The sequence below is a fragment of the Eublepharis macularius genome, chromosome 5, assembly GCF_028583425.1.
Source record: "Eublepharis macularius isolate TG4126 chromosome 5, MPM_Emac_v1.0, whole genome shotgun sequence".
In the NCBI taxonomy this organism is placed as follows: domain Eukaryota; kingdom Metazoa; phylum Chordata; class Lepidosauria; order Squamata; family Eublepharidae; genus Eublepharis; species Eublepharis macularius.
The window spans coordinates 161,225,059-161,252,377 of NC_072794.1; the positions used below are offsets into that span (position 1 = coordinate 161,225,059).

The 27,319-nt window shown below is 45.4% G+C and overlaps 1 protein-coding gene across 1 annotated transcript in view; it reads right to left on the minus strand.

Annotated features, from left to right (window-relative positions):
• The window catches only part of LAMA5 (laminin subunit alpha 5), a 267,511-nt gene that overhangs the window by 36,536 nt on the left and 203,656 nt on the right, over window positions 1-27,319 (minus strand). Inside the window, exons 43-59 of the mRNA XM_054980364.1 lie at window positions 27,059-27,186; window positions 25,047-25,127; window positions 23,365-23,579; window positions 21,067-21,167; window positions 18,924-19,104; window positions 17,862-18,005; window positions 15,123-15,274; window positions 14,917-15,027; window positions 12,007-12,118; window positions 8,911-9,081; window positions 7,658-7,854; window positions 7,264-7,380; window positions 6,148-6,302; window positions 4,751-4,892; window positions 3,799-3,901; window positions 2,086-2,199; window positions 1,092-1,271 (exon numbers count right to left, since the gene is read on the minus strand). Of these exons, the coding sequence (XP_054836339.1) occupies window positions 1,092-1,271; window positions 2,086-2,199; window positions 3,799-3,901; window positions 4,751-4,892; window positions 6,148-6,302; window positions 7,264-7,380; window positions 7,658-7,854; window positions 8,911-9,081; window positions 12,007-12,118; window positions 14,917-15,027; window positions 15,123-15,274; window positions 17,862-18,005; window positions 18,924-19,104; window positions 21,067-21,167; window positions 23,365-23,579; window positions 25,047-25,127; window positions 27,059-27,186 (2,404 nt within the window). The remainder of the gene's footprint in view (window positions 1-1,091; window positions 1,272-2,085; window positions 2,200-3,798; window positions 3,902-4,750; window positions 4,893-6,147; window positions 6,303-7,263; window positions 7,381-7,657; window positions 7,855-8,910; window positions 9,082-12,006; window positions 12,119-14,916; window positions 15,028-15,122; window positions 15,275-17,861; window positions 18,006-18,923; window positions 19,105-21,066; window positions 21,168-23,364; window positions 23,580-25,046; window positions 25,128-27,058; window positions 27,187-27,319) is intronic.

The window sequence follows — 27,319 nt, forward strand, 5'->3', positions numbered from 1 at the left end:
ATAGACATAAATGCGTGACTCATTGTGATTCCTTGGATATTGACTTGAGATATTTGCTTGATTTATGTCTATGGTGGTGTCTAAGGAAAGCACAGCTTCATTGACTTATCTGATTATTCTCGTGGATTTTGGACTTGTGAGACTTATTTTTCCTACTGGTGTGTTTTCACCCTGTAGGTTACATACTGTGGTCTGGCAGGTGTTTGGCTGATCCTCTTTCTTTCTCTCCCATTTTGTAGTTTTAGGCAGAAATAAGAGGTTTACTGACCTCGTTGCAGAGCTGCTATGGTCAGCTTAGTGAGTCATAAGTCATGTCTAGCGGCCCTAAGCTATATTCAGAAACCAAGAACTGTGCTCTTACTTTGACTATTAAAATTTCCTCAAGCCCATGACCTGAAAGAGGACCCAGACACAACTCCAGCCACTTCCCAGTGTTTTGCCCCTAAGGGAAGATATGGCCATGCACAACACCGCAAATCATTGCAAGCCTTGTGATCGTCACGATCACACAATTTTCAATTGGAGCCTCTGTCAAACAGAATCCCTGCTGGATGAGCATGTTGTTGGCGAGAAGCAATGGTAGTGAAATTGCTGATTTCACTCTCTACGGCAAAGACAAACTCAAATTAATATCTGCTCTGACAATCGGAGTCTGTCTCGGTGGCAATTGACTCATCAAAATCAACAGGGTATAAGAAGAGAGTCAAGCTGTTTACAGACTAGGAAAGGTACACGGACGCTTATTAATTCTCTAACAAACCTATTCAAAAGAGCTGGAAGGCAAAGTAGAGCAGCTAATCTTTGACACTTTAACAACTCTGTCACAAACAATAATCGAATGAAACGTTGCCAGTATATTTGTTTGGGGAGAAATGTACAGTAGGTAGGAAATTAAAGGAATCTATCAGGCCTTTCATATAAAAACAATAACAACACTAAAATGTATACAGCTTCCTTTTCTAGACTTTGGCAACTCTTTATTTGCGAAAGCTGTTGTACCAAGGGACCTTCTATTTAGTGAGAATCATCTTTAAATCACAACCGCTCTTCCCCTGGGAGAACGGCCAGGCCCCGACATGGATATTACGTACCAGTGTTCTTGGCATCTTGAACCGCCTGTTTTAAGTCTTCATTCTTCAGGTCTCCATATTGCTCTTTCCACATTTCCACATCCTTTTTCATGCTGCTCAGTCTCCCTGCCATCTTGGTAGCGGTTTCATTGGCCTGGGCAGCAATATCTTTGGCGTTCTGGATTGCTTCGGTGGTGCCATCTTGGGAAGGGAAGAAGCCAACTTGTTTAAACACACACACACACATGGCAAACTACCAAGAGTTGGACTGAGGAAGCAAGGTTCTTGAATCAGTAGCTGACAACGTCCCACGAGCCTGCCCCACAAAACTGCCTCAGGTTCATTTCAAGTTGAGCGAATAAATCAGCCAGCCAACGTAATGGGCGAAAATTCAGGGAGCAACTAGACAAGATGCTGCAGATCTGAGATCAGAACCTCTCTTTACATTTTTCTAAACAGCAGTGGTGTGCATGTGAGAGAAAGTGCACACGCATGGGAATTCTGCTAGAACTACAGTCTTGAACCAAATACAGCCTCACTGCGACTCCTATGTAGAGATGTTTAAAGAGAGGGGAGTCCAGTCTCCAACACCAAAGCTGACTGCGTTCCAAGAGACAATTGCCGCTCCACAATGAAGCATTAAGGTTCAAACTTGTGTGTATTGGGCGGGGGCAGAGAAGAAGAATCTCACAAATGTCCAACTCTGTTAATTCCGTGCATTCAAAGTTGTGCATTTCAGACATAGGTGAAAGGTCTTGAATCGATCATTACTTGGCTTTTGGTGGCAAATATGTACATCTTACCATCCTAAAGTGACATACAGTGCTATCTAAAGCAGTTACATTTACTTGTCGAAACACATAATGTTCCATGGTCTTAGAAAGGCATCATATTGCTTAGATTTGCAGAGAAAAATAACATTCTTTTAAAAATATTACAGTAGACTAGAGTGTGTCAAATTAAAGTAGATTTTGATATAATCTTCTTTTATGAAGGAACTGCAACATGGACAGACCTTGGACTGTATCCAACTTGCTTCTCTCGGAGTGCAGCTGGTTCAGAAGTTGTTCTTTCTCTGTTTGGATGTCAGCCAATCGGTTTTTGGCCGCCTGCAAGGCCCCCTTGATCTCTTGGATTGAAATAAACATACTTTCATAAGTACAAGGTTGCATGCGTACAAATCAGGATCGGTGGAACAAAATGTCTAATCAGTAACAAGATCAAGAGGCTTGTTTCCATCAATTTTATTTAGAATATTTCTATTCTGCCCCTCTCGAGTCTTGCTCAAGGCGGCTCACGAGTAAAAAACAGTATGAAACACAAGTCATTAAAAACAGAATAAAAACTGTCCCTAAAACAGAAAAAGACCATTAAAAAGCTGATCAGATAAAGCTCATAATGCAAAGCCTCGGTAAAAAGATGTGTTTTAGCCTGGCACCTAAAAGAGAGTAAAGTAGGTGCCAGGCAACCCTCAAGAGGGAAGGTGTTCCAAATGCAAGGTGCCACCACAGAAAATGCCCTGTCTTTAGTTACCACCTGCCTCACCTCTGAAGACAGGGGCATGGGAAGCAAAGCTAGAGGCAGATCTTAAAAGGTGGGCTGGATGGTATGGAAAGAGACAGTTCTTCACCCGTCACAGACAAACACTCATATCTTGTTCCTCAGCTACACTATGTACATGAACCTATGCCATTCCCGTCCCCTTCTCTATCTCACCCAAATCCTTTCCAGCCATGGTTTTCTGATCATATAGCCAGTTGGTAACAGTACACATTGTAGACTATTCATTTTAGATATCTCGGAAGTGCAAGACAACATACTATGTGTCCTCATGCTCTTCTCCTGCCTGAGAATCCATGCTCGACGTGGGCAAGCAGTTTACATACAAGTACAGGAATATGGAAAGAGTGGGTTCCCACTGGAGGCTCACATCTGGATTATGTGGGCCCCCGGACAGCAGTGGGGCCTTCATATGCGGTTGAGAAAGAGCTGCTGCCAGCTGCAGTCCTGTTCTGGGCCTACACCATGATGGACCAGGGGAAGGGAGGGCAGGGCGACTGCTGTGGTTACAGAAACAAGGACTGCCCATTACACCATAAAGGGTAGGGTGGCTAAGTGGCTACAGCCTCTGGCTATAGCACCTTAGAGGCCAACCAGATTTTCAGTGGCACCTCAGAAACCAACCAGATTTTCAGTGCATAAGCTTTTGAGAGTAACATCTCCTTTCTTCAGACACAGCTACCCACCTAAACTAGCCTCTGGCTGTAAGACAACAGTAACCCCTTAGTGTCCTGTAAACGTCAGATATTGGCCCTCCTTAAGTACAAGAGGGCAATGAGCCGGCAAAAGGCCGAGATGGACGCTGAATGTCCTCAAAGAGCGGGCATCCACTCAAAAATGAATGTCTCCAGAGACCGAGGAGAATCTTCTAACCCACATAACGAGTGTTGTGACATGCTCCCAATACTTGCTCTTGATCCAGGTTGGGGATGTTTTCCCATTGCCCAGTCGCAAAAGCAGCGAATTCATTCAGATTTTATCATCTTTGGACACCAGGCGATTACAGGCTCCAAATCAGCAGCTGCTAGGACTGAGTTTCTGGGAGGCAGCGTATTTTGGGGGGGGGGGGTGGCAAAGAGGCTGGGATCAGAACCAGGAAAGACCCTCCATGCAAGGCGTACACCGGTCCGGAGAGGGCGCTGTCCGGCTTTCTCTCTCTCTCGCTTACCTTCATTGAGTTTCTTCTGTTCTCTCTTCACAGCCTCTTCTAAGGCGTTGCTGTTTTTCTTCATCTCTTTGGACTTGGTTCCAAGATCCTCCAGGATGACGTTCTGCGCACACAGAAGCCGCCTGTTCAAACTCTGCCTAACAGGTAACCCACTCAGTGCACCCCACTCTCACTGCCCTTCCTCAGAGATCCTGGTCAATGCTCTTCTACGTTCTGGGTTGGATCCTGTGGCTCTATTCTGTTACTGGCAGCACCTCTTTGTCCTGGGGACAAGGATCGTTCCCCTGACCCAAGAGGTTCGCTGATCCTCTTGCATTGGGGGAAGGATGCTTGTGCCAAGACAGATATGCGTGACCAACCAACTGTCCACCTTATACTGCTCAAAGTAACATACATTTTTTTTTTTGCAATGGGTGGGTAAGTTCCTTTCATTGAAGTGGGTGGGTGAGTACTCCTTCACATAAAATCCTGCCAATTCCAAATTGAATGAGTGTTCGATAAGCCAAATGCAATCCAATTTGCTGGATCAATACAATTTAAAGAGACTGTGTAATCTCCTGGAATAATCTAGTTTTCCATGTTGGGCCATGTGGCCCTGCAAGACTTAAAATAAGGGGGTTGGCAGGTGGCAGACAGGAGCAAACGGACTGCCAACAGCTCCCTGGCAGAGACTGCCGGTTGTCGAGTTCCTTTTGTGCTTTCGTCTGCCAGGTTGGCTCTCATCCCACAAGCCCTTATACAAGAGATGCCTGTTGGAAGCTTTCCAGAGAAAAGGGGGCAAATCACATGCGCAGAGAGCCTGCTCTTTCTGACAACCACCGCTGCTGTGCGAGATGAAAAAGACCAACTCACTTAAGCACAGGAGAGATTCACGGGGTTGCTCTGCATTTCCCGATCTGCTGAGTCTTGCCAGCTGCTCTAACTGTAGACCAGGATTTTAAAGGCTCCCTACCGTCAAAGCATCGCTGGCGGCACGGCTGGCTTTATTGGCCGCGTTCTCAGCATCCTTTACTGCTTCAATGATGCTGGCGTAGGCGTTGGAGGCGTTGATGGCTCGCTGAATAAACCCGTTCTGGTTCGTGCCGTGGATGATGCTGTTTTTGCAGGACAAACAGAAGGGGAGGTTAGCAAGAGTCCCAGCAGGCCCGTGCTGCCAAGCCACAGCTACAGGTCCCTTACCGCAGCTTTAACCGCGAAGCTGCTTACTGAAGCACGTGTGTGTTTTCCCATGTCAAGACGGAGACTTCCAAAGTGGAAGATGAGAGCTTCCTACAGAGTGCTGCCAACATTCCCTTAGTGCTGATAGGCTACGTAGCGTGTCTTTGAAGCCAACACAGAGTAGTGGCCAGTGACTCGGACTGGGATCTGGGAGACCCAGGTGTGCATCCCCACTCAGCCCTGGAAGCCTGCGGAGTGACCTTGGGAGAGTCACACACTGCTAGTCTAACCTACCCTATAGGGAGGTTGTGAGGATAAAATGGAGGAGAGAACAATGTAAACAGCTCCTCCTCATTGAGGAGAAAGGCAGGGTATAAATGAAGTAAATAAATAAAACAAAAGTATAGGGTAGGGAATGGGAAGTGGTAAAAGAGGCCCCGAGATCTAGCATTCAGTTTGGTGTAGTGGTTAAGAGCGGCAGGACTCTAATCTGGAGAACCGGGTTTGATTCCCCACTCCTCTGCTTGGAGCCAGCTGGGTGACCTTAGGTCAGTCACAGCACTTCCAGAGCTCTCTCAGCCCCACACACCTCACAGGGTGTTTTGTTGTGGGGATAATAATGATATACTTTGTAACCCGCTCTGAGTGGGCGTTAGTTGTCCTGAAGGGTGGTATATAAATCAAATATTATTATTATTCTTAATATTTGTTGTTGTTATTATTAGCATTCTGCTCCTGCATTATGACAGAGAATGAGAGAGAAATAAGAGTCTTTCTAGATTTTGGTTGCATCAGAAAGGCTTGCAGACTCAGTTGAGAAACACCAGACCCTGATCCAAAAGGGGGGTAGCCTTATCTCTGTGTCCTTTTCCTGCTGCGTGCATGGATTTCTTACACAGTTTGCCACACTGTGGGGATCTGAACTACAGAAAGAAATGAAGGGGGTCTTCAATTTGCATGGACGTGCTCTTAACTGTGACTTACAAAGTATATCCTTGAAAGGCAAACCAAATAAAACAAATCTTCCAGAATTTTGAGTGGAGAACATGTAAAAGCAAACCCAACCCAAATGCAAAGCACACCGGGTAAGAGATGAACAAGAACTCTCAACTTGTATATTACAAAGAAACTTTCAGGACAGCTGGGCTCGCAAATGAGAGCCTGGGGAAAAGAAACCAAAGGAGCAGATACCTGGACAGGTTTCGTGCGAGTTCGTCCAGAAGCTTTGCATGGTCCTCAGCCTCCTCGACAATGGGGATCTTGGTGCTAGTGAGAGAATACTCCTTCGCCTTCTGTGACAGAGGGTACTTGGCTCCGTCCAGCTTGGCGGCTGCTTTCTCAGACTCCTGCAAGAGCATCAAGGATCACTTGCTGGCATCCATCTGCTTTGAAAGTCTTGCTAGCCTCTTTCCTCACCTCTTAGGCAGGACGGGGGGCACAAAAAGCATCTAAGTATCTGAGTCCTACCGCAGTGCCAGTTTAGTACGTGGGTCTTTCCCTGGTATTAAGTGCTGGAGCGATCAGTTGCCACTGTTCGCAGGAAATAATGAGCCTCGTCTTCTCAAAGTTTTTGACAGTTTTCCTGTGACACTGGTTTGAAAACAGTTCTACAGGACAAACCGGCATGATGATGAACCCATTTCTAGTTTCTCAATTTATTCTAAAATGCATCTAAAAATTTACACAGAGTACTGGGAAACGCAGGCTGTTCGAGTTAGCTTTGTGGTCACCTTTGAAATACAGAGGGTTGGATTTGGTAGATCCGTTCCCCTACCGACGGCGCTTTGCTCCCGTGCAAGGCATCTCCCCCTTAATGGAAAGACTCCTCGTGCTAGAGGAATGTGAAATGCTTCTGCAGAGCCAACCCATACAAAATGAATCAGTTTGGAATCCAGGAAAATTCTCCGAGTTTCCCAGGGTGCACAAACAGCTTTCTGGAACTGTAGGACACCTCAGAAACCTGCTTGTGTGTAAGGGTGAATCTTTTAGTCACATCCGAGGACGAAAGACTGGAAAGGTGACAGCAAGTGGCTAAGACTGCTACCACAGGCAAACCACACATACAGAGCATCTTTCTGTTCTAGCATTCCTGGGAAAAGCAGTCTCTCTGCACGAGGAATCTGAGACAACCTCAGTGCACTATTACGTGTTTCTATCTACTTCGCTGCCTACTCTTCACAAGATACTCGCGGCTAAAATCCTACCCTTTTGTGCTCACCTCCTTTTCCCCACGTGACAAGAATCAGCAACCTACAGTCATCATTTCAGACAATCCCGATGTCGGACCAGAGCTTTTGTACCATTTACCTCTGTGACTCTGTCGATTATCTGCAGGAGATCAGAGACCTGGGCCAGGGAGTCTTCCGCCACAAGCAAAGTGTTCTGGATCATACCATACTGTTCCTGCAGCTCCCTGCTCTTTTGCTATAAGACATGGGACACAAGCGGTATCAATGACAGCAGCCTGCCCCCAAAAGCCAGCAAGGTCACGTATTAAAAGTGCCCCCAAAGTGCAGACCCTCTTCCCACAGGTTCTCTGCCAGACAGACAACCACACACAAGCTAGATAAAGTTTAAGGAAGGATAAGAAGATGTCATGGAGTCCATCTCAGTATCTGACACGCTTTAAACACAAATCAAGACAGTGGGTGACTTCAATTCATTCAGTTCCCTTAGGTGCAGTAGCGCCTCCTCCCGGTACCTGGAATTCCTCCAGGTGATTCCGATTTAGGCTGCTCAGATCCTCTGTCTGACGGGTCTTATTGACAGCTTCGTTCAGAGCATCTCGCAGGTCCATGAGCTCCGAACTGTACTGATCCAATCTGTCGTTGATGTTGTTCACCAGTTCCTGATTGGATTCCAGCTTGCTAAACAGCTCAGTTTTCACCCGCTGCAGCACTGATGTGACACGAGATCAGAATGATTAATGACAGACTTAAGCAAACATGTCGGTGACTGCTAGTTCAATGTTCTGCCGATCACGACAGACAAGGAGGTAATCTCACGGACTACAAGCTTCAACAATTGCTTTATGAGACACGTTTGCCCTTTCTATGAAAATGGGATATTTGTCTGTCTTCTGTCACTGTCTTCCACCCGCTGGTGAAGACTTTTTGAATTTGGTCTGGAATTCCCTCAGTCATCTCTCCTTCCCACTCTATGTTTTAATGACTCTTTTTCTGTGTTTTTAAATACGAATGTTAGTTTTGTCCTTATGATGTGTTTTTACAATGCTTAACTGTGAGCTGCCTTGATGGGGCAGAAAGGCAAGGTACAATTTTTAAATGAGTAATAAATAACATATCACTTATCAGTCAGATTCACAAGGAGACTGCTTGGGAATTGGGCAACTAGAAAGAAGAGACCTTTGCATAACGTAGATAAACTGGGAACACAGAAAGCTTTCATATGATCTGTCTTGAGCACTTGGCAGTAGGCGGGACAATAAATGGGGGTGAGATTCTTTTCAAGTCAGGGAAGTCCAGATCCTGCAGGCTTTAGGTCGTGACTGGCACAAGATAACCAGGTTCCACAAATGCTGCACACAGAATCAGCTTCCTGGAATTAGATCAGCACTATAACCTTCCTGTACCTACAACTGGAAGTTTCAAGTGCCAATTGGTAGCACGGTCCTTGGCCAGACTGAAAAAATGAAATCCTGCCCTCAAGTCACAGCTGACTTATGGCAACCCCTGGTGGGGTTTTCATGGCAAGAGAGTAACAGACTCTCTTGCCATGTTTGCCGTTGTTTGCCTCTGTAACCCTAGTCTTCCAAGTAGGCTGACCCTATTTAGCCTCTGAGATCTGACGACATCAGGCTCGCACGGGCTATCCAGTTCAGGGTTTGACCAGATTATCCACAGGAAAAGGGCCTTGGGATTCCAAAGAGCGTTTGCCCCTGACTGATTCTCCAGCCCCTTCCCAGTCTGTCCTTGCCGTTTCTGTTACACTCACATTTTTTAGCTTCTTCATGCTCTTCAACAGCTACTGCTCTCTGGATGCTAAAATCCCTGGCTTTCATGTGCCTGAGCATCGCATCCACTTCAGCTAGCTTCTGCCGAAACTCCTCGGTGGAGGCGGCACTGGCATTTGCAGCTGTCACAGTCTCCATCTGATATATAAGATCTGTACAAAAAGCAAGGCAACACAAATCTTTCAAGCAGTCATCCACATCCTTTTGGGTCTAGGGAATAAAAACTGGTTCGTTATTTTCATCCCATTTAAGAACATAAGAGAAGCCATGTTGGATCCGGCCAATGGCCCATCCAGTCCAACACTCTGTGTCACACAGTGGCCAAAAAACCAGGTATCCTCAGGAGGTCTGCCAGTGGGGAAGGGACACTAGAAGCCCTCCCACTGATTCCCCCCCCCAAAAAACTTTTCTTTTCCATTCTTGCACCAAGGAGCACTGGATGATTCCTATCAGCTGGCCTTCTCTATAACCCTGCATGTTGCGAGTGAAGTGCCTCAGGCTATTCAGAGAGTTTTCAAGACTGAACATTATAGGGATGGGAAAATCTCCTTGACTTTTAATCTTGAACATCAAGGAGTTCAGGCCGTTGTGTGTCATTTCCCACTCTCTGTCTCCCCAACACCCCTTTATGGTAGGTTGGGCTGGGAGAGAATGACTGATCCAATCCCCGCCCCCTGCGTGGGCTTTGAATCAGCAGTCCCCAGTCTTAGTCTAACCCTAACCCTCACCAGCTCCTTGGGTTTCTCCGCATCTCTAAATCCAACATTCTAACCGCTACACTATTTTACGGATGATCTGCATGGTTTCTAACTTATGTTTGCAAACACAAGGGCTAGCAATTTGCTTCCCAGCCCCCACCCCACCCCCAAACGAAAGTTGACATTCTCTGAATAACATGCTAGATTCTGTGCTGGGTGCAAAATTATGCAAACGTGGAAGTACCGAAATCCCCCAGCTCTATTTCCCCAAGGAATCCATTTAGCTGGACAGCCCCATTATCCAGTGAAGGCTTCTCGTTTCTTCTGGAAAATGTTTGCAAATGGAGGCTCCTGTTCTCGTTTTACTCACAGGAACATGCCAGCGTTATGCCACTCCTGTGAGCAAATCATATTGTGGGAAGGGATTCACACCTCTGTCAGCTCACAAATTTGGCACAGCGACCCAGGAGGAGCTCAGCATATCCACGCTGACTCACAGAGAGAAATGCCTGCTAAGTGTTTTGATTTTGCTGTGGGCACATCCAGGGATGAAAAACACGATGCAAAGAGGTTCCTGCATATTGATGACTTCTCCGTTCAGAGTCTGTGACCACCCCGACAATAATTTAACATTTTCAAGATGCTTCTCTAGTGTTCTGTGTTGACTGTGAAAACTATACAGGGCTTCCTGGGAGTGTTCGGAGGACACTACAATTGCTCACCCATTAAAATAAGCTAATAAACCATCTATTTTGTCGAAGGCTTTCACGGCCGAAGAACGTTAGTTGTTGTAGATTTTCTGGGCTGTATGGCTGTGGTCTTGGCAAACCCTCTATTGCTTACCAATGACAGGTGTTAAGAGTAGAGATGGGCACGATCCGCATTACAATCGAAAAAACCCACGATAATGGCGATCACACGATCATGACCCGACGGATCGTGATTGTCCACAGCCAACGATCCAGTGATCGGGAGAGGCCTGGATCGTTGCGTTCGGGCTTGGATCGGGGATCCAGACACTCAGGCGCCAGCAATCTATTCCCCTGGCAATGGAGCCAGGGGAAAGCCTGAGCTCTGTTTGCCCTCCTTCTGTCGCCCTGGAAACCCGAATGGAAGCCCAGCTTTCCTTGATCAGCAGGGCTTCCTTCCAACTACGGAGCAGCAAAGCAGTCACAAGTTGGGAGAAGACACCCAGGGGAGGGAGGGGGAAGTGGATGTTCTGTAGCCATGGGCACTCCAATCTCATCCCTGCACACCCTGATAGGCAGCTCTGACGGCCAAACACAGACCAAACACAGGGAAGGGGGGGCCAACAAATATACATTTGACAAAATCCAAAGGGTGTGCTTATGGTTGCAAGTATAAAGTATTATTTTCCAATTGGTCGCTTACGGGAGGGGGGGAGGGTAATATAAAGAGGAAAAGGTTGTATTGATGTAGGATTATGTTAATGTAATGGAAGTGACTATGTATGGCTATGTAAACAAAGATATCAATACAATAAAAAAAAATTTAAAAAAAGAAAAAGAAAAAAACCACAAACCTCCTGTGTTGCTGAATGCGACCTGAGGGGAGGCGGAGATGTGCCCGCCAGGCCCGGTGGCCGCTGCCACCACCCACCTTCCCACATAGCTGGGAATAGCAGCGCGGCCCGCTTTGGCCTCCACGATCCACAGCTCGGGAACGGGAGATGATTGGTGTGGATCGTTAATTCGGGATCGTCGCCGGTGCCGATCCACGATCAGCTGGATCGTTAATTTTTTTTTGGATCGTGCCCATCTCTAGTTAAGAGTCCACTAGATTCAATGCTACCCCACGCACATTTCAATTCCAGAGGTGATTTAAATGCTACCCCCTCCTCCAGTCCAGTGGCTCAGAACCGGTTGCATCGGTCTTTCTCAAAGGATCAACATTCTCTGATTTTGTGACCGGGGTGACATGGTCAGTCTCTGCTCCTGTGATGGATCCATTTAAACTTTATCCCTACTGCGTGGAAGCTGCACTCACATGGCTCGGGTAATGTCCAAACGGCCCCAGTGTCTACTCAATGTAATTGTTTTTCCTTGTTTCCATCCACATGAATACATATGTTATCTGCCTCATACTGAATCAGATCATCAGTTCATCAAGATCAGTATCGTCTGCTCAGACTGGCAGCAGGTCTCAGGAACAGGTCTTTCACATCACGGCTTACCTGGTCTTTCTTAACTGGAGATGCCAAGGATTGAACCTGGGACCTTCTGCATGCAAAGCAGAGGCTCTTCCACTGAGCCAGAGCCCCTGCCCGTTGTACATGATGCCCCAATCAGTTATGCCCCCATCAGATTCCCCAATGGAATCTTCTCAAAGCAGGGAGATTTAACCCTCACTGTGCCTCACCATCTATTTTGTTCCGAATGTTTCCAATGTCCACAATGAGGTTCTCTGCCTGTTGGTAGTTCTCTTCTGTACTCTCTGTCACTTGATTTGCTTTTCTATGGGTCATAGTTGCCTAAAAAAAAAAAGTCAATGGTTTAGATGAGATCCAGACCACTGGGTAAACAAACTGGGGAGCAAGCTTGAGTCGTTGGCTAAACAATCATTATTTGCATATCTGAGACGCTCCTCTTCTCATAGATTGTCTTCCAAATCTAGCCCCTCCATTCCTTCTCTGAGTTCAAATAGTGAGCTCAAGGTCCTTTTAATGTATTTATCTCTCTGAAAGTAAAGCAGACTGGGCAGTGCCTGGAAATGCCAGCCATGAACTCCTTGGAAGAAAGGCAGGATCCGGATTCAACCAACTACTCTTTTGCACCAGTCTTAGTTTCTGCCCGGATTTTATGTTTACCCTGAACACTATATTATATCCTTCAACTATTCTTTCCAACAGTTGCTATTGCTTATCCTGGACAGTATCCACATTTTCACTATTCTACTGACATGCTGTGGCAATGAGTATCACTAGTTAAGGCTGTGGATAGCCCAGGCTAACCCAATCTCATCAGAACTTTGAAGTTAAAATCCCTGGTTAGTACTTGGATCAGAGACCACCAAGGAAGTCAAGGGCCACTATGCAGAAACAGGCAATGACAAACCACCTCTATCTCTGTTTGGGGTTGCCATAAGTCTGCTGTGATTTGACAGCACTTTGCACACATGTAGGGGAAAGAAGTTTTTTTTAAAAAAATAATGCCTATGAATGCCACCCGCCATTCTGTACAGCTGGCACAGAAATTATGTTGCTCTTCAGTTACCTAAAGTTAAGTAACCAGAAGCCAAATGCAACATCACAAACTCCCCTCACTTCACTCGTCTCTTTTCAGAGACATGAACCACTCTGCTATTGGGCGTACCTTAACCATTACCATTAGAAGCAATGTTAACCACAGCTAGACTAACCAGGGTCCTTACTTAACCTAAACCCAAGGTTTGAATCTAGTTTCACATCCCAGGATAAGTGGCAACCATGGTTAGCTTCCACTGCAGTTAATGTTATAGATGACATAACAGTTAACCCTGCTTTCATCTCGTTAGGGGGTATGGGGAGATTCAAATCAAAAGAAAAGGAAAAGAGACCACAAGAGATACCGCAATCTTACTACAAACACTTAGCAATCAGTACCATTACATCTACACCTGCTCTTATAGTTGTATGCTTCTATTACACATGCAAGCGCTGGTAATCTAATTTAAGGCATCGCCACTTTTCATGGCAGATTTTCAACTGAAAGGCTGAGTATAATCAACATGTTAACTCTGGAAATGAAAAAGGCTGCTCAGAACCTGTCCCAAAATTCTCACTTTATTTCTATCTTCTCCAACAGAATGGCAATCGATGGCATTCCCTGACATCTCCCCTGAATAATACAGACAGCAAGGTTGCATCCCGCCAACCGCCTTTTCCTGCTGTATCTCCTGACCACAGTCAGTGCATTCCACGCTGCAGCCTGGAAGACTCCTTGATTCGGGTGAACCATTGTGGAGATGAAACAAATCATGGGGCCACCACAGAAAAGGCCCTGACTCTGGCATATAGCAAAACATGGGGGCACAAAGATCACAACACATGTAGAAAACCTTCACTGCCAGGCAGATACTCACTTGGAGCAGATGAGCCTCTGAATATAATTATTATTCAAATTTCACCCAACACAATCAATAATAAAGGAAGATCGTATGTGATCATTGATTGGCCTTGCTGAGTTGATACAAGTTTCCACCGGAGACCCAAGTATCAGCCAGGTACTGGTGTAAAATGTACACTGTTCCAAGTAATGCCGTCTTTTGCAGTTCCATAGGTGTCATATCAGAAAGCTGCAGTTTTTTCATATATCCAGAGGAGTTAGCCGTGTTAGTCTGTAGTAGCAAAATCAAAAATAGTCCAGTAGCACCTTAAAACTAACCAACTTTATTGTAGCATAAGCTTTCGAGAATCACAGTTCTCTTCATCAGATGATTCTCGAAAGCTTATGCTACAATAAAGTTGGTTAGTCTTAAAGGTGCTACTGGACTCTTTTTGTTTTTTCATATAAGTTGCGAAGTTGTTGTTGTTTTTATTATTAATGTCATTAATAGTCTGCCTTTCTCACTGAGACTCAAGGCGGTTGCAACTTTAATGCTAGAGCCCAGCACTTTGAATTGTGCCTAGAAATGAACTGGTAGCTAATGCATTTCTTTCAGGGATAGCAAAATGTGTTCTCTCTCTCTTACTCCAATCAGGAATGTTGCTACCATATTCTTAAGTATCTGAAGTCCCCGGGACAGGTACCATTTAACTTCTGTACAGCATCTTAGAAGCTTTTGGCAGGAAACACGTTTATTTAAGTGGTTATGTACTTCTATTTACAGAGCACCCAAAAGCAGCTTAATAAGGAGGTTAAACCAAGCTAAACTAAACATCATAGTAAAAAATGGTAGCACACCTGCACTAAAATAATGGCCCTGTCTTGGCAGAGCCAAGCAAGCAAGATTGGAACTGAGACAGGGGGATGGCTCATCCCCGTAGAAGAACAAGCTCTAATAGGATTTTCTGTCTCTGCTACTGAAGGAGAAGAGCCAGGTTTTGGCCAGACTACGAAAAATAAAAGATGGGGCCTCCCACTAAAGAGATCATTCTGTAAGGTGAATGGTGAAACAGAGAAACCTCAGCTCCTTACCTTCATTTCTTTGGAAATCATGACAGGGAATTTGGTATCCCTGCAAATCTAAGAACACAGTGAGATACATATGGGAAGAGGTGTGTTAAGAGTTGCGGGTCTCCACTTCTGTTAATGTAGTTGTGGAAGGGGAACGGAAAAGAAAACACAACACCTTGTGTTGCAGTGCGTTCAGATCTTGAATGAAGTCCATGTTCTCTTCTTCCAGTTCGTCTGCCTGTTGCCTGGCCCTGTTGACGGACCTCTGATACTCACGCAGGTGGTTCTGTAAAGGAGGAGAGAAGCTGAGTAAATAAAGCCATGGAAGTTCTTTTAGTGAAACTAAAACAGGAGGAGGGCCATCTGGCTAGCTTGACATACAGTGACAGCTTGCATAGAACCATTGATGCTGTGCAGACGGGCCCATGCGATGGAGGTGCCATTGAGGGTGGTCAACTGGTGTCTGAGTGCAGGGAAAGAGTCTTCTATCTTCTGAAGATCTTCTAGCAGGAGCAGAACGCAGCTGTCGCAAGCTGTTCATTAAGAGACAGAAAACAAGCGTGCAATTCTTAGTTAAGATCCTTCTGAGTCCACCTGGACAGGTAACTTGCCTACATCCATACAGAGATAGGATGTTAAATTTATACTGTAGAACGTTTATTTTATTAAATCCCTGTAAGTGAGTGAAGTCTGTTACTATGGAAAGATGACGAGACAGTATAAAAATTCTGGACATAAAGATTCACAGAAACTGGTTTTTGTCAACATACCCTAATAATACACTAAACCCGGGGAAGGGGGGGGGGACGAAATGAAAACCAAAAACAAGGCTACAGACTTAAAAATCAGAACATCTCTTGACAGAGAGAACTCTGCCTTCAACTTACTGCAGAGCTTTTGCTATTGGCTTATGTTTATGAACGTTCCAATAGCTGAAGTTTATAAAAACACATATCTGCCAGTGCCCTAGGCCTAGGAAGCAGATGAACTTGCTGGCGGAAAGGGGCAATGCTATTACAATGGTGCCCAATTGATAAGCTGAGTGCGTGACCATGCACACAGGAAAAAGAATGAATGGGGAATGGATATCGGAGGCATTACAAATAAAAACAGACCTACTGTCATTTGTATGCTGGTATACGTCAAACATACTTAAAATCTGTTTTAGCTAGTATGATGGACTGCTCTAACTCGCTCAAGGTCTATAGACTGTTGAACGATTCCTTTTATGATATCACCGAGAAGGTGGCTAAATTTCTCCACTCTACTTTGAAGTTGCGTCAAAGGATATCATGGAAATAAGCTCTAAATGTACTTATGTATTTGTAATGCAGTATTCTTTTAACTTTGTTCTTTTTTTTTGTAAGTGGATAACTTGAATTGCTGCTGTATGCCAATAAAGGTTAACTTGAACTTGAATAAAAACACACCTGCATATTTTTATGGGTATCTACTTGTACTGATTGGGCTTAACAAACAACAGATTCTCTAAGGAACCATGTGTGTTATGGTTGCTTTATCAGGAGACAATTCACTTAATTTACCTCTGAACTGCCCAAAGGCTATTATTTATTACTTTGTTAGAGGTACATCAGGTAACTGCAGCCCATCACTAACAGAACACGGGAAAAGAGAGCAAATCACTGAGGTTCAAAGTAATTTAAATTGGATAATGACCTTGGCTTTTTTAAAAAAAATCCCATTCAGCTTGTTTCACTTGCATGAACCCTCTACAGTTATTTGCATCGCAGTCAAGTTGTTATTCTTGTTCTCTTGCATGTTTTGGTCTGGAGAATGTGCTGAGAGCTAAACTACAAGAGACGAATTACAGGAGGACATGCACATGAAAGGATTTGCAGTGTTAGCTGGGAAGCTGAGTTTTAAAGGCTCTGAAAGCGCTGCCAATTTCCCCTCTCTACAGAGCCACAAAGATCCCTCCTCAGAGGGTGATCTCTTCGCCTCCTGGAAGGGGAGGTGAAACTGACAGACTAAGAGGAAATTAACAAACCCTCTGAGGAGTGATCTTTGCTGGTTCTGTAGAGAAGAGAAATTGACAAAGCCTTCCGATCTGTCTTTTAAAAATCAGCTTCCCGGCTAACATTGTGACTCCCTTCACGTGCACGTCCTCGCATAATTCGTCTCTTGTAGTTTAGCTCTGAGTTGAACAGTGAATGGTTCCTCCTTGCAGTGAAGTGGAGAGATGCCTTTTGGTCCCTTCTGACCCAAAGAAATGTTTACTCCCCCCAATTAAAAAGATGCAGGAAAAAAAAGTCCCCATAACGAGCAGCTTCCCCCTTTCTAACTTGCTCCTGTTACAGGAGGGTTCCGGTTCCATACCACCAACAACAGCCAGGGCAGTGAGAGCTGCCAAAGAAGCTTCCCTCTTAGGTGTGCTCATTCCAGACAATTGAGCATCTGTGTTCTTACAGCTTGCATGAGAATAACGCTTTATCCTCCCTTCCACAATGGGGCTACCTCACCAATTTTGACAAAGAACAACTGATCTGGGCCAGATTCCCTTTTTGACATGGAAGTGCAGAGCCATTAATATAGTAAGACTGTCCTGTAATGATTTTCTGATTGGCAGCAATAATTTCTGACGTCGCAGATGGAGTTTTACCTGGGATTGGCAAGATCTCAGTTCAGTTCAGTTAACCTTTACTGGCATAAGTTGGCACAATATTCACAATACAAGAAACATAGAAAAACAAAGTTACTTCTGGAACCGCTCCTGACGGAATTTTATAACCATATAAAGGTCTGAATGGCACCCTGCCTAAAACCACTGAGAATGTAGCAATGTTTCTCTATATGGCAAGATCTCCTAATCTTCCTAACCATAACAGATCCAGACTCATTTTCCCGCTAACAGAAGGCACTTCCGCCAGCAGAGCAGAACTTTTCTGCTTCTCTTTCTCCTGTGAATTTCCCTGAAATGTTGCTCCTGGAGGACTGGGGCCCTTCAGAAATGGAACGAGGAGCAAATCAAGTGGTCTGCAGCAGGAAGGGAGAACTGGCGGAAAGCACACCTCCCCTTCTGTTAGAGAGAAATTCTTCTGGACCCAACCCACAGCTGGGACTAGAACAGGGAAGGAAGAAGATGACAGTAAATGGACTGACCTTCACATCTCATGCTGTCTGGGCCGTCCACCACAGGGATTTCATGCTGCTTTGCACAGGTGTCACACTGCTTCCCTGTCAAGCCATTGGAGCAGGTGCACTCTCCCGTCCGGGGGTTGCAGGACCCTCCTTTGCAATGACATTCTGATAAAAGGAAAAGTGGGGGGGGGGGGGAAGAAGGCTTGACTTAAACACACACACTTACCTCCATCTTAATCCATGCGGGACAACAATCCCCTCCACCCACACACACTCAAGCTAGACCTTGGAATCATCAAAGATTAAAATGCAACTGGAGAACTGCTGGAAATTTAACCGAAACAAACATAACCAGCCCAACCTCTTTACTGTTCCTGAACTACTCCGAGGGACTACTTAAGTAGTCAAAAATCATAATCTGTAAAATTGTTTTCCCAAAGCAACAATTCCTGTAGCTACCTATTCACAGGCCACTCCGTGCCTCTATGGGAACTTCTTGTACCATTATAAGTTGCATACCCTGGAATCTCCAGTTAAAAGGGCCTCTGCCTGATGCGGAGAGTGCTGATGGTCAAAGTAGACAACGCTGGCCTTGCGAGACCAAGGGTCTGACTCAGAAGGCAGCTTCATTTGTACCCATCGACTGATCCAAGCAGATGGTGACACTGAAGGGATAACTCTATGCAGGGGTTTTTTTCTGGGGAAAGAGGTGGTGGAACTCAGTAGGTTGACCTCGGAGAAAATGGTCACATGGCTGGTGGCCCCGCCCCCTGATCTCCAGACAGAGGGGAGTTTATATGGTGCGGAGGGCAATCTCAACTCCCCTCTGTCTGGAGATCAGGGGGCGGGGCCACCAGCCCATGTGACCATTTTCAAGCGGTTCCGGAACTCTGTTCCACCACGTTCCTGCTGAAAAAAAGCCCTGACTCTATGGATACTGTCATTTAGTAGGCCAGTACTCTGATTTTTAAAAGGGGGATCTTTTTAGCTGAGCAAAGGCATTTTTTAAAAAAATTACACTTCTGGCCTTGGCAACAAAAATCTATTTCCTAGTGAGCCAAACTATGGTGAAAGGAGACTCACTCATGCAGCCGCTGGCGCTGAGTCCCCAGTAGCCTGGGATGCACTGCTGGCAACGGGAGCCAGCCACGCCCGGTTTGCAACCGCACTGGCCGCTTTGAGGGTGGCAGTGTGAGCCCACTGATCCAACATCGCAGTCACACCTCTGGCAACCAGCACATGTCTCATAGCCGTAATGCCCTTCCTAAAGGGAAAGAAAGATCCAGAGTTCGTTTCCAGCTTTTAAATAGCCGTGTTGACCTCTTCAGGCATTTACTTTGCTTTTTAATTTATACACACACGCACACTTTTATTATAAATGTATCATATAACAACAAAAATTTCAACAGTAATTATATCTAATTCCAATACACACACACATCAGATCTATTACACAATAATGCTTTTGACAGAACTCTTATGTATGTTATATTCAGTTAGCAGTGATTAATAAGTAGAAATTATACAATATTTTCATGGACATCTCCTGCTTAATGGCACCATTAAGTTGTAGAAAATTAGTGGATTGAAACAAATTATGTATTACTTTTAAGTTGTGAAGATACCTAGTCTAAGCTTAAGAGTGTCCATACTTTATCATACCAGTGTCCAATAAGGAGGTATATTTGATTTTTAACAGGTTAAAAACGGTATGCATGGTATGAAGAAAGCAAATGCAGACAAGTTTCTCTCCTTTTGATTCCAGAACACAGGGGCCGATTCCAGACGGCCCTCCCCGTCCCGAAACGTCGCGCGGAAAACGCGAAATACTGCGTTTTCTCGCACGAGTTTTGCGTGACGTCCCGCAAAACTCACGCGAGAAAACGCGATGTTTCGCGTTTTCCGCGCGACGTTTCGGGATGGGGAGGGCCGTCTGGAATCAGCCAGGGTGACCCAAAGTGATTGGTCATAGATGCAGGAGAGACCAAAGGAAATACATCATACAATACACAGGTAAGCTATGGGATTCACTTTCATGAGATTTGGCAACAGCTGATGGTTCGGTAATGCAGCCAGACTAATCCTGGAAGCAGAGGCGGCAGTCTTACACGAACTTGGAAATAAGCCTCATTAAACATAATGGGATTTATTTCTGAGCAGGCGCGCATAGGGTTGCGCTGTACAGCTATCAATGGCTTAGATAATATGGATAAATGGAATGCCCTGTTTCACAGGCAAGAACGCCCCCTGAGCTTCAGCTGCGGGCTGTGGACCCTGCCTTGCTTGTGGGCTTTCCTGAACAGTCTGGCTACTGGAAAGTGTACTGTGTGTTGTTGGGGGAGCTACTTTCCCCTGAGGTAGGATACTAAAGACACACACATGGACTGAGTGATTTCTTGACAAGTTCCCATTTCCCAGCTCCAGCATTAGTGTGGTTGAGGTAGCAGCTTTCCCTGGAGTCTCCTCTATGGGGGCGAGACCAGAGAGAGCTACAGTACACACCTTTCTGCTGCAGGCCAGGTTCTTCTTGGCTCAAGTGATGGACGTGCCCTGAATATTCCTAGGTAGATTTCCCAGGTGACTGCCAGTGGCGGGCAAACTCCCGGGGATTTGCCTCCATGCCCACCGACCCGTCAGTGCTCGGCGGGAGGTGGCAAGCTCCCAGAGGTTGCCCACCACATGCAGGCACCCCAGGAACGCGCACCTCATGCGAACTCCTAAGGGGCACGATGTTACCCCCAGAAGTGATGTCGCTGCACCGGCCGTGGGAGCATAAGGTAAGCGGCAGTTTCTGCCCCTTCCCGGTAGGAGGGTATAGGGACCTGGCAACTCTATCCACAGAGCCTGCTACTCAGAAGCAAGAGGCTGGATTAGAAAGGCAGGGTCAAAGGAAAAAAAAACCTCCTTCTCTTGCCCTGCCCTTCTTCTCCACCGTCCATGAAAAGTTTTTCACTAGTGCCCTTTTTTATTCACCCCTCCCCCCCAGCACAAGACGCTGGATGTCATTTGTTCTGCTCTGAATGGAGCCCCCACTTTCAGAATCACTGCAGTATGACCCCCTCCCCTTGGTTCTTGAGCTTAGAGTGGGCAGCGGCCGCAGACTGTGGCTACATCACTGCCGTTTACACAACTGTCACGTTACAGAGCAAGGAAAGAAACGTCACAAGAAACATGTATGAGTTGCAGGGGGCAGGGAGGACCAAAGAATACATAAGTCACATTTTACCTGACAGCGGTCACAGTGCTGACCTGTCACTCCATGCTTACAGAGACACTGGCCGGTCCGAGGATCACACGATTCGGTCCCACAGGACATACAGCGGCATTCTGCAAGGCGAGAAGAAAGGCAAAATCATGTTTTATTTTCCAGATGTGAGAGAGATAGAAAGTAGTGAAAACACATCCTAGAAGGCAATTTTGAAAAAGATTGTTTTAAAAAAATCATTATTTCCCCAAATCTGCTGTCCAATTAATCAGTGGTGCCTTTTAGTTATATAAAAATGTAATCCATTGATCTAGTCCAGAGACAGCCACCACCTTCACCCTAGGGGTGGTGAATCCTCCCATGCTGAGCTGCTTGGGGGTGGGGGCGCTCGGGCATTTCCGCCACAAGGATCTGGTCCCACTGAGTTTAGAAGTCTGCAGCTTGTCACTTCTGGGCCAAGAGGGCTGCTTGCTGACCCCACAGCGGCAGCTTGCACTGTATGCCACTATGTTCAAGCCACTGCTTTTATGTCTGAGCAGAAGCCCCCTGTGAAGTCATAGGACTCCTACACCTTTTCTTTTTCCTGCAAGGAGATGTGCACAGTATGTGTATTATGGGGCACCCCCTGCTTGAAACAAACCAAGATCCCCCCAAAGACTGCAACACCACAGTCGCCTCCACAGCATCCTTCATTCTGAATGGGATACTCAGTTGTTGCTACTAAGCACAGTGCCACCAGCTACTTCCAAATGAATGGCGTGAAGAAACTCCCCACAAGACTCTGCAGCAGCTCAACAGGTCTCTAGGGCATCTTTTCTCACTCTGTCTGGGAGCCTGCGAAGTTGGAAGGAGCGCCTTGCGTTGCTAGGGGGCCACTCCGCTGGGCAGCTGCTTCCAGCCTGGAGAATTGTGCTGTGATCCTGCTTTGGATCTTTGAATTGTTCGGCTGTAATCCTGCTCTGGCACTTTCTCCTTTAACCTTCATCAGGAGTCGTTTCAAGCCTTCACTATTTTCTGCCAGTAACGTGGTGTCATCTGCATATCTCACATTGTTAATGTTCCTCCCACCAATTTCCACTCTGCCTTCTTCTGGATCTAATCCAGTTTTCCTTATGATATGCTCTGCATAGAGGTTGAACAGGTAGGGAGATAATATGCATCCTTGTCTGACACCCTTGCCAACGGGAAACCATTCTGTTTCCCCATTTTCTGTCCTGACAATAGCCTCTTGTCCAAAGTACAGGTTGCGCATCAAAACAATCAGATGTTGCGGCATCCCCATTTTTTAACACTATCCAAGGCTTTTCATGATCCATACAGTCAAAAGCTTTGCTGTAATCTATGAAATATAGGCAGATTTTCTTCTGAAATTCCCTCATCTGTTCCATTAGCCACTGTAAATTTGCAATGTGGTCCTTAGTGCCTCTTCCTTTTTAGATTCAGCTTCAACATCTGGCATTTCTCATTCCACATATGGCAAGAGTCTTTGCTGAAGAATTTTGAGCATTATTTTGCTTGCATGGGAAATTAACGTCATAGTCTGATTGCTGCACTCTTTGGCATTCCGTTTTTGGAATCAGAATGTATACTGAGAGTTTCCAGTCAGTGAATCATTGTTTTCTTTTCTATATTTGTTGACAGATTCTTGTCAAGATTTTGATGGACTCAATTTCTGTAGCTTGAAATAACTCTATTGGTAGGATACGGGCATGCAATTTTAGTGCCTACAGGAGTTTTCCTCTAGCATTCATTCTACTGCTTTGCTTTTAAGTGGAGCTGGTAATGATCTTTTTGCCAATATACTCCACTGACTACCAATATATGGCATTTAATGACTTTGCAAATATATTATGCAGTGGAAATAGTATATCGTAGTTTTCCAAAACTGGGCCTGTAAAGAGATATTAAGCATAATCCAACCATCTATCATGCTAATATGAATCAATACCCCTTTTTTAGAAACCACTGAAGACTAGGTAGTTGACATGCATTTGGTCTACATGCTTTTTATCTACATATTTTCTTACTTTGATCTGTATGGTTTTTTTTTGTTTTTTTAACATACATACCTTGTGTATAAAACACAATTGTTTTACTAAGATTATATATCTTCTTATAATAGATTTTATCTGCTCCTGAACCTTTTGGTTTATTGCTTGGTGTGTTGGTTGTACGTTAATTTCCCTCTTTTTGGCCCCAATACATGTATCTTACCATTTTTGTGTAGGAACACACTTTTTGCTTTTTGCTTGCACTTTGGCTCCAGAGTTGATACACATACCTAGGAATGCATGCATACCTACGCTGGAGCATGCTTACCAGTGCAGTTCTTTGCCAACACCGCATCGCCATAATAACCAGGGGCACACAGTTCACACAGCCGTCCTGCTGTGTGGTGCATACAGCCTGTGCAAGATCCATCCAATGAGTTACAGTCGCTGAACAGCATGTTGGGGTCAGTGTTCCCATTGCAATTACAAGGCTGGCAGGTACTGCCAATCACTAAAGGGTTTCCGTAGTAACCTGGAGCACACCTATGGATAAAAAAAACCAGTTTAAAGGAAGCCCAGCAGGTGCATTCTCAAGGTAGACTGTTGTGTCTACATATATCTGCCTTTCCAACACCCTTGAGAAACTTTCACTTTCTCACCCTCTGGCTGTTTGTTTTGAGAACTGTGGGGGAGGATGGGGCCTGCAGGGAACTGCTTATTCTGTACCTCATCCTTTGCTTGGCATTCGTAACAATTTCCTAGTTCAGCTAAGATCCGTGTATCTTGGAATGTGTACTCTAATGGTTGTTTATCTCCAGTAAAGCCTTTTGAAACCAATGGAGTTTTGTCGTATTGCAAGAGGCAGGCTGAGTTGCAACTTTTAGCAAGCCACAGCCTGACAGGCTTATTGCATTTCCTCAGCCAAACCAAGTGGCTGGTGGAGGCTGGGAGGACCTCATTCTCCCATATGAATGTACCAGTCCACTCCAGTCATCTTTCGAAGCCCTGCTTCCGTTCCTCCTGCCACCTGAAACTAGAAGAGTGGCAATCTGAGAAGGGGCCTTCTTGGTCATGGCACCAAACCTTTGGAAATCCTTCCCCAGGGAGATCTGTCTGTCTATACTGCTGTCTTCCACCAGTGGGTGAAGACTTTTTTGGTTGTGTCTGGCATACCACCCGTGACTGTTATTTGCCTTCCTCCCTCATTTTGATATTATATGTGTTATATGTTTTTAATGAATTATCGTATATATATATTATTGTAAATGTTTTCATGTTGAAATATTCTGATGTTCACTGCCTTGTGAATCCATGTGGGAAAGGGGCATGGAAATGTTTTAAATAAGTACATAAAAATATGTGTGCATGAGAAGTAAAGTGACTGTGAGTGACAGAAGAGAGAGAGAACCAATGAGAGCAAATAAACCAGGAGTGTAGTGTTCTGATTAAATAAGAGGATGAGATTCAGGGGGGATATGAGCATATATCAGAGATGTCTGAGAGGGTTTTGTTTTTCTTTTAGGAAAGGCTAGGGGGTTGGTAAAGTTAGGTAATTAGGAAAGGAAGATATTAGGGACATATTTAGTAAGGTTTACTATTTTGTATTTTGAACTTTTTTTTTTCCCTTTGGCTGTTTTATATTTTTTCCCATTATTGGGCTGGAAGTTGAGACAAGTGAATGTACATAAAAAAAACTTTATATTTTTTAAAAATTTATTTATAATTCCTCTTTCTCGCGGACAAAGTGGATTATACAGTTTCTTAAAATAAGGTTTGTTTTTATCCATTTTATTTGATAAAAAGTGTGCCCTCAAGAGTTCTTCTGAACTCCAAGATCAACGGTTTTGGGGTAACGCTCGTTCTAGCCAGCCTTAGTAATCCGATCGGGATTTAACTGAATGGGGATCCAGTGAGATTCTGGGGGCAGTGCTGTTCAGGGGAACTGAAAGAGGCAGGGCGGCACGACGCACTTCAGGGATGCGAGTGTCACAGGTGATACGCGTGATATACCTTTCACAGGAAACTCCAGCGTAGCCGGGCTTGCAGAGACACTGAGTGGTAGAGCCTTTGTGGATACATCCGATGGCGAAGCTGGGGAGGGGAGACACACAGCAGGAGAGAAAAGCACCAGTAATTCTTGCCAAGAGGGAAAAAATCAAGTCCAAGATAGAATGAGCATCCTCTCATTTAAACATTATTACAAAGCCAAATGAGCCCTCAGGGAGCACACAAGCCCAACACTCAGCAGCAGCAAGATGCCTTGTCGTGACAGACTTCAGCACTGATTCAAACCTTGAGAAAAGTTTACATCACAGTATCCCTTCGGGAAATTACATGTTTTGCCCAAATCAAATGCTCCTTGCACATGGAAAACTAGGAATAACGTTTCTCCCACACATTCTAGCTTTCCCTGTGCAAGGAGACAGGGAAGGAGGACCTCCGAAATGTAAGGTAAAGGTAAAGGTAGTCCCCTGTGCAAGCACCGAGTCGTTACTGACCCATGGGGGGGATGTCACATCACGACATTTTCTTGGCAGACTTTTTATGGGGTGGTTTGCCATTGCCTTCCCCAGTCATGTACACTTTATCCCCAGGAAACTGGGGACTCATTTTACCAACCTCGGAAGGATGGAGGGCTGAGTCAACCTTGAGCCCACTACCTGAACCCAGCTTCCGCCGGGATCGAACTCAGGTCGTGAGCAGAGCTTGGGCTGCAGTACTGCCGCTTACCACTCTGCGCCACGGGGCCTCTGAAATGTACTGTTCCCCAAATTCATAAAGTGGTACAGTCCCATCAGGACTGTATTACACGATGTTCCTGAATGTCTAAACTGCCTCTTAGAATTGCTCTTCTTAAATATGCAGAGAGGAAAATGGTCCATCGTTATTCTTAGGCACGTTGACAAAGATTTGCTCATCCAACAACCACTCACTGAGACAGGCTGTTTTTCCTACTTCCCAGATGTAGAATGAGAAGAGCTTAACTTGCTAAGGCCACTCAGAGCTGACCGAACTAGACTAGGGACTAGAACCCTGGTCAGTACAAAGGCACTATACGGTTCTGTTCTTTCCGGTACAATCAGTGGATTGGAAAAGCCGTGGGCAAAGCCTTGTTTTCACTTTTCTTTGAGCAGCACCCTGTGTTTTCCAACACTGAATGAAAGTAATAAAATAAATCGTCGTCGTCGTAAGGAAAACCAGTGCTTCCTCCAAGGAGCTCATGGATCAGCGTGTCCTCACAACAACCTTTTGAGAGCCAAGCTACAAGTGACGCCTGACACAGGTTGGACACTTGTCAGCCTCCCTCAAGTTTTGATGGGAAATGTAGGCGTCCTGGTTTTACAGCTTGGCTCTCCATTACAGCTGCAAGACCAGGATGCCTACATTTCCCATCAAAACTTGAGGGAGGCTGACAAGTGTCCAACCTGTGTCGGGCGTCACTTGTAGCTTGGCTCTGAGGGAGATAAGGCTGAGTGATGACTACTTGCATCACACAAGGCCTTTCTGCTGATGGAACACAACGCTCTCACTTCTCTCCCACAGCAGCCCCAAATGCCCTCCAAAATGTTGTCCTTCAAGGACAGAGCATTTGGGGGATTATTTGGGCTGCTGCAGAAGGGAGACCCAGTCATGTTTCACTGATGGAAATCTTGTCAGCCAAAATGCTCTGGAAGTTCCAACCTATCAACTAGCCCGTCACCCGAGAAGTTTCACAGCAAGCAGAGATTTGAATCCTGTCTTGCCGGTTCTAGTCCTGCATTCTGCTCACACTAGACACTCCAGTATACAAGCATGCACTTGCCATTTCTTTAATATCTGAAGTGTCTCTAAAATTGGTCATTCCTTCCTCTTTTTATTACCTGGCAACTGGCATTAATACCGAGAGCAGGTCCATATTAGGGAAATGCATAGAGATTAAAGGAATCAAAATTAAGAAGAGTGGTTAACCCATCCCTTCCGGAGCAGTTTCAGTAGGGAGGCACAAACCGAGGAGGGAGGAAAGCTCTGCAGGAGAGGCTTACTTGTTCGAAGCAACCGAAAGAGGACACGGGCAGCCCACGCACTGCAGAGATCCATCGAGAGAAGAGTTCCGCACAAAACCATCTTTACACTTCTCGCAGCGTTCACCCTCTGTGTTGTAATGGCAGTTCTGCAGAGGCGAGAAAAGGAACTCATTTCACACGTTCTGTAGTCACAGTTGGCCGCCACAACCTCCTTGGGTACGGCTGGCTATGCCTTTACACAGGGCTTTTTTTCTGGGAAAAGAGGTGGTGGAACTCAGT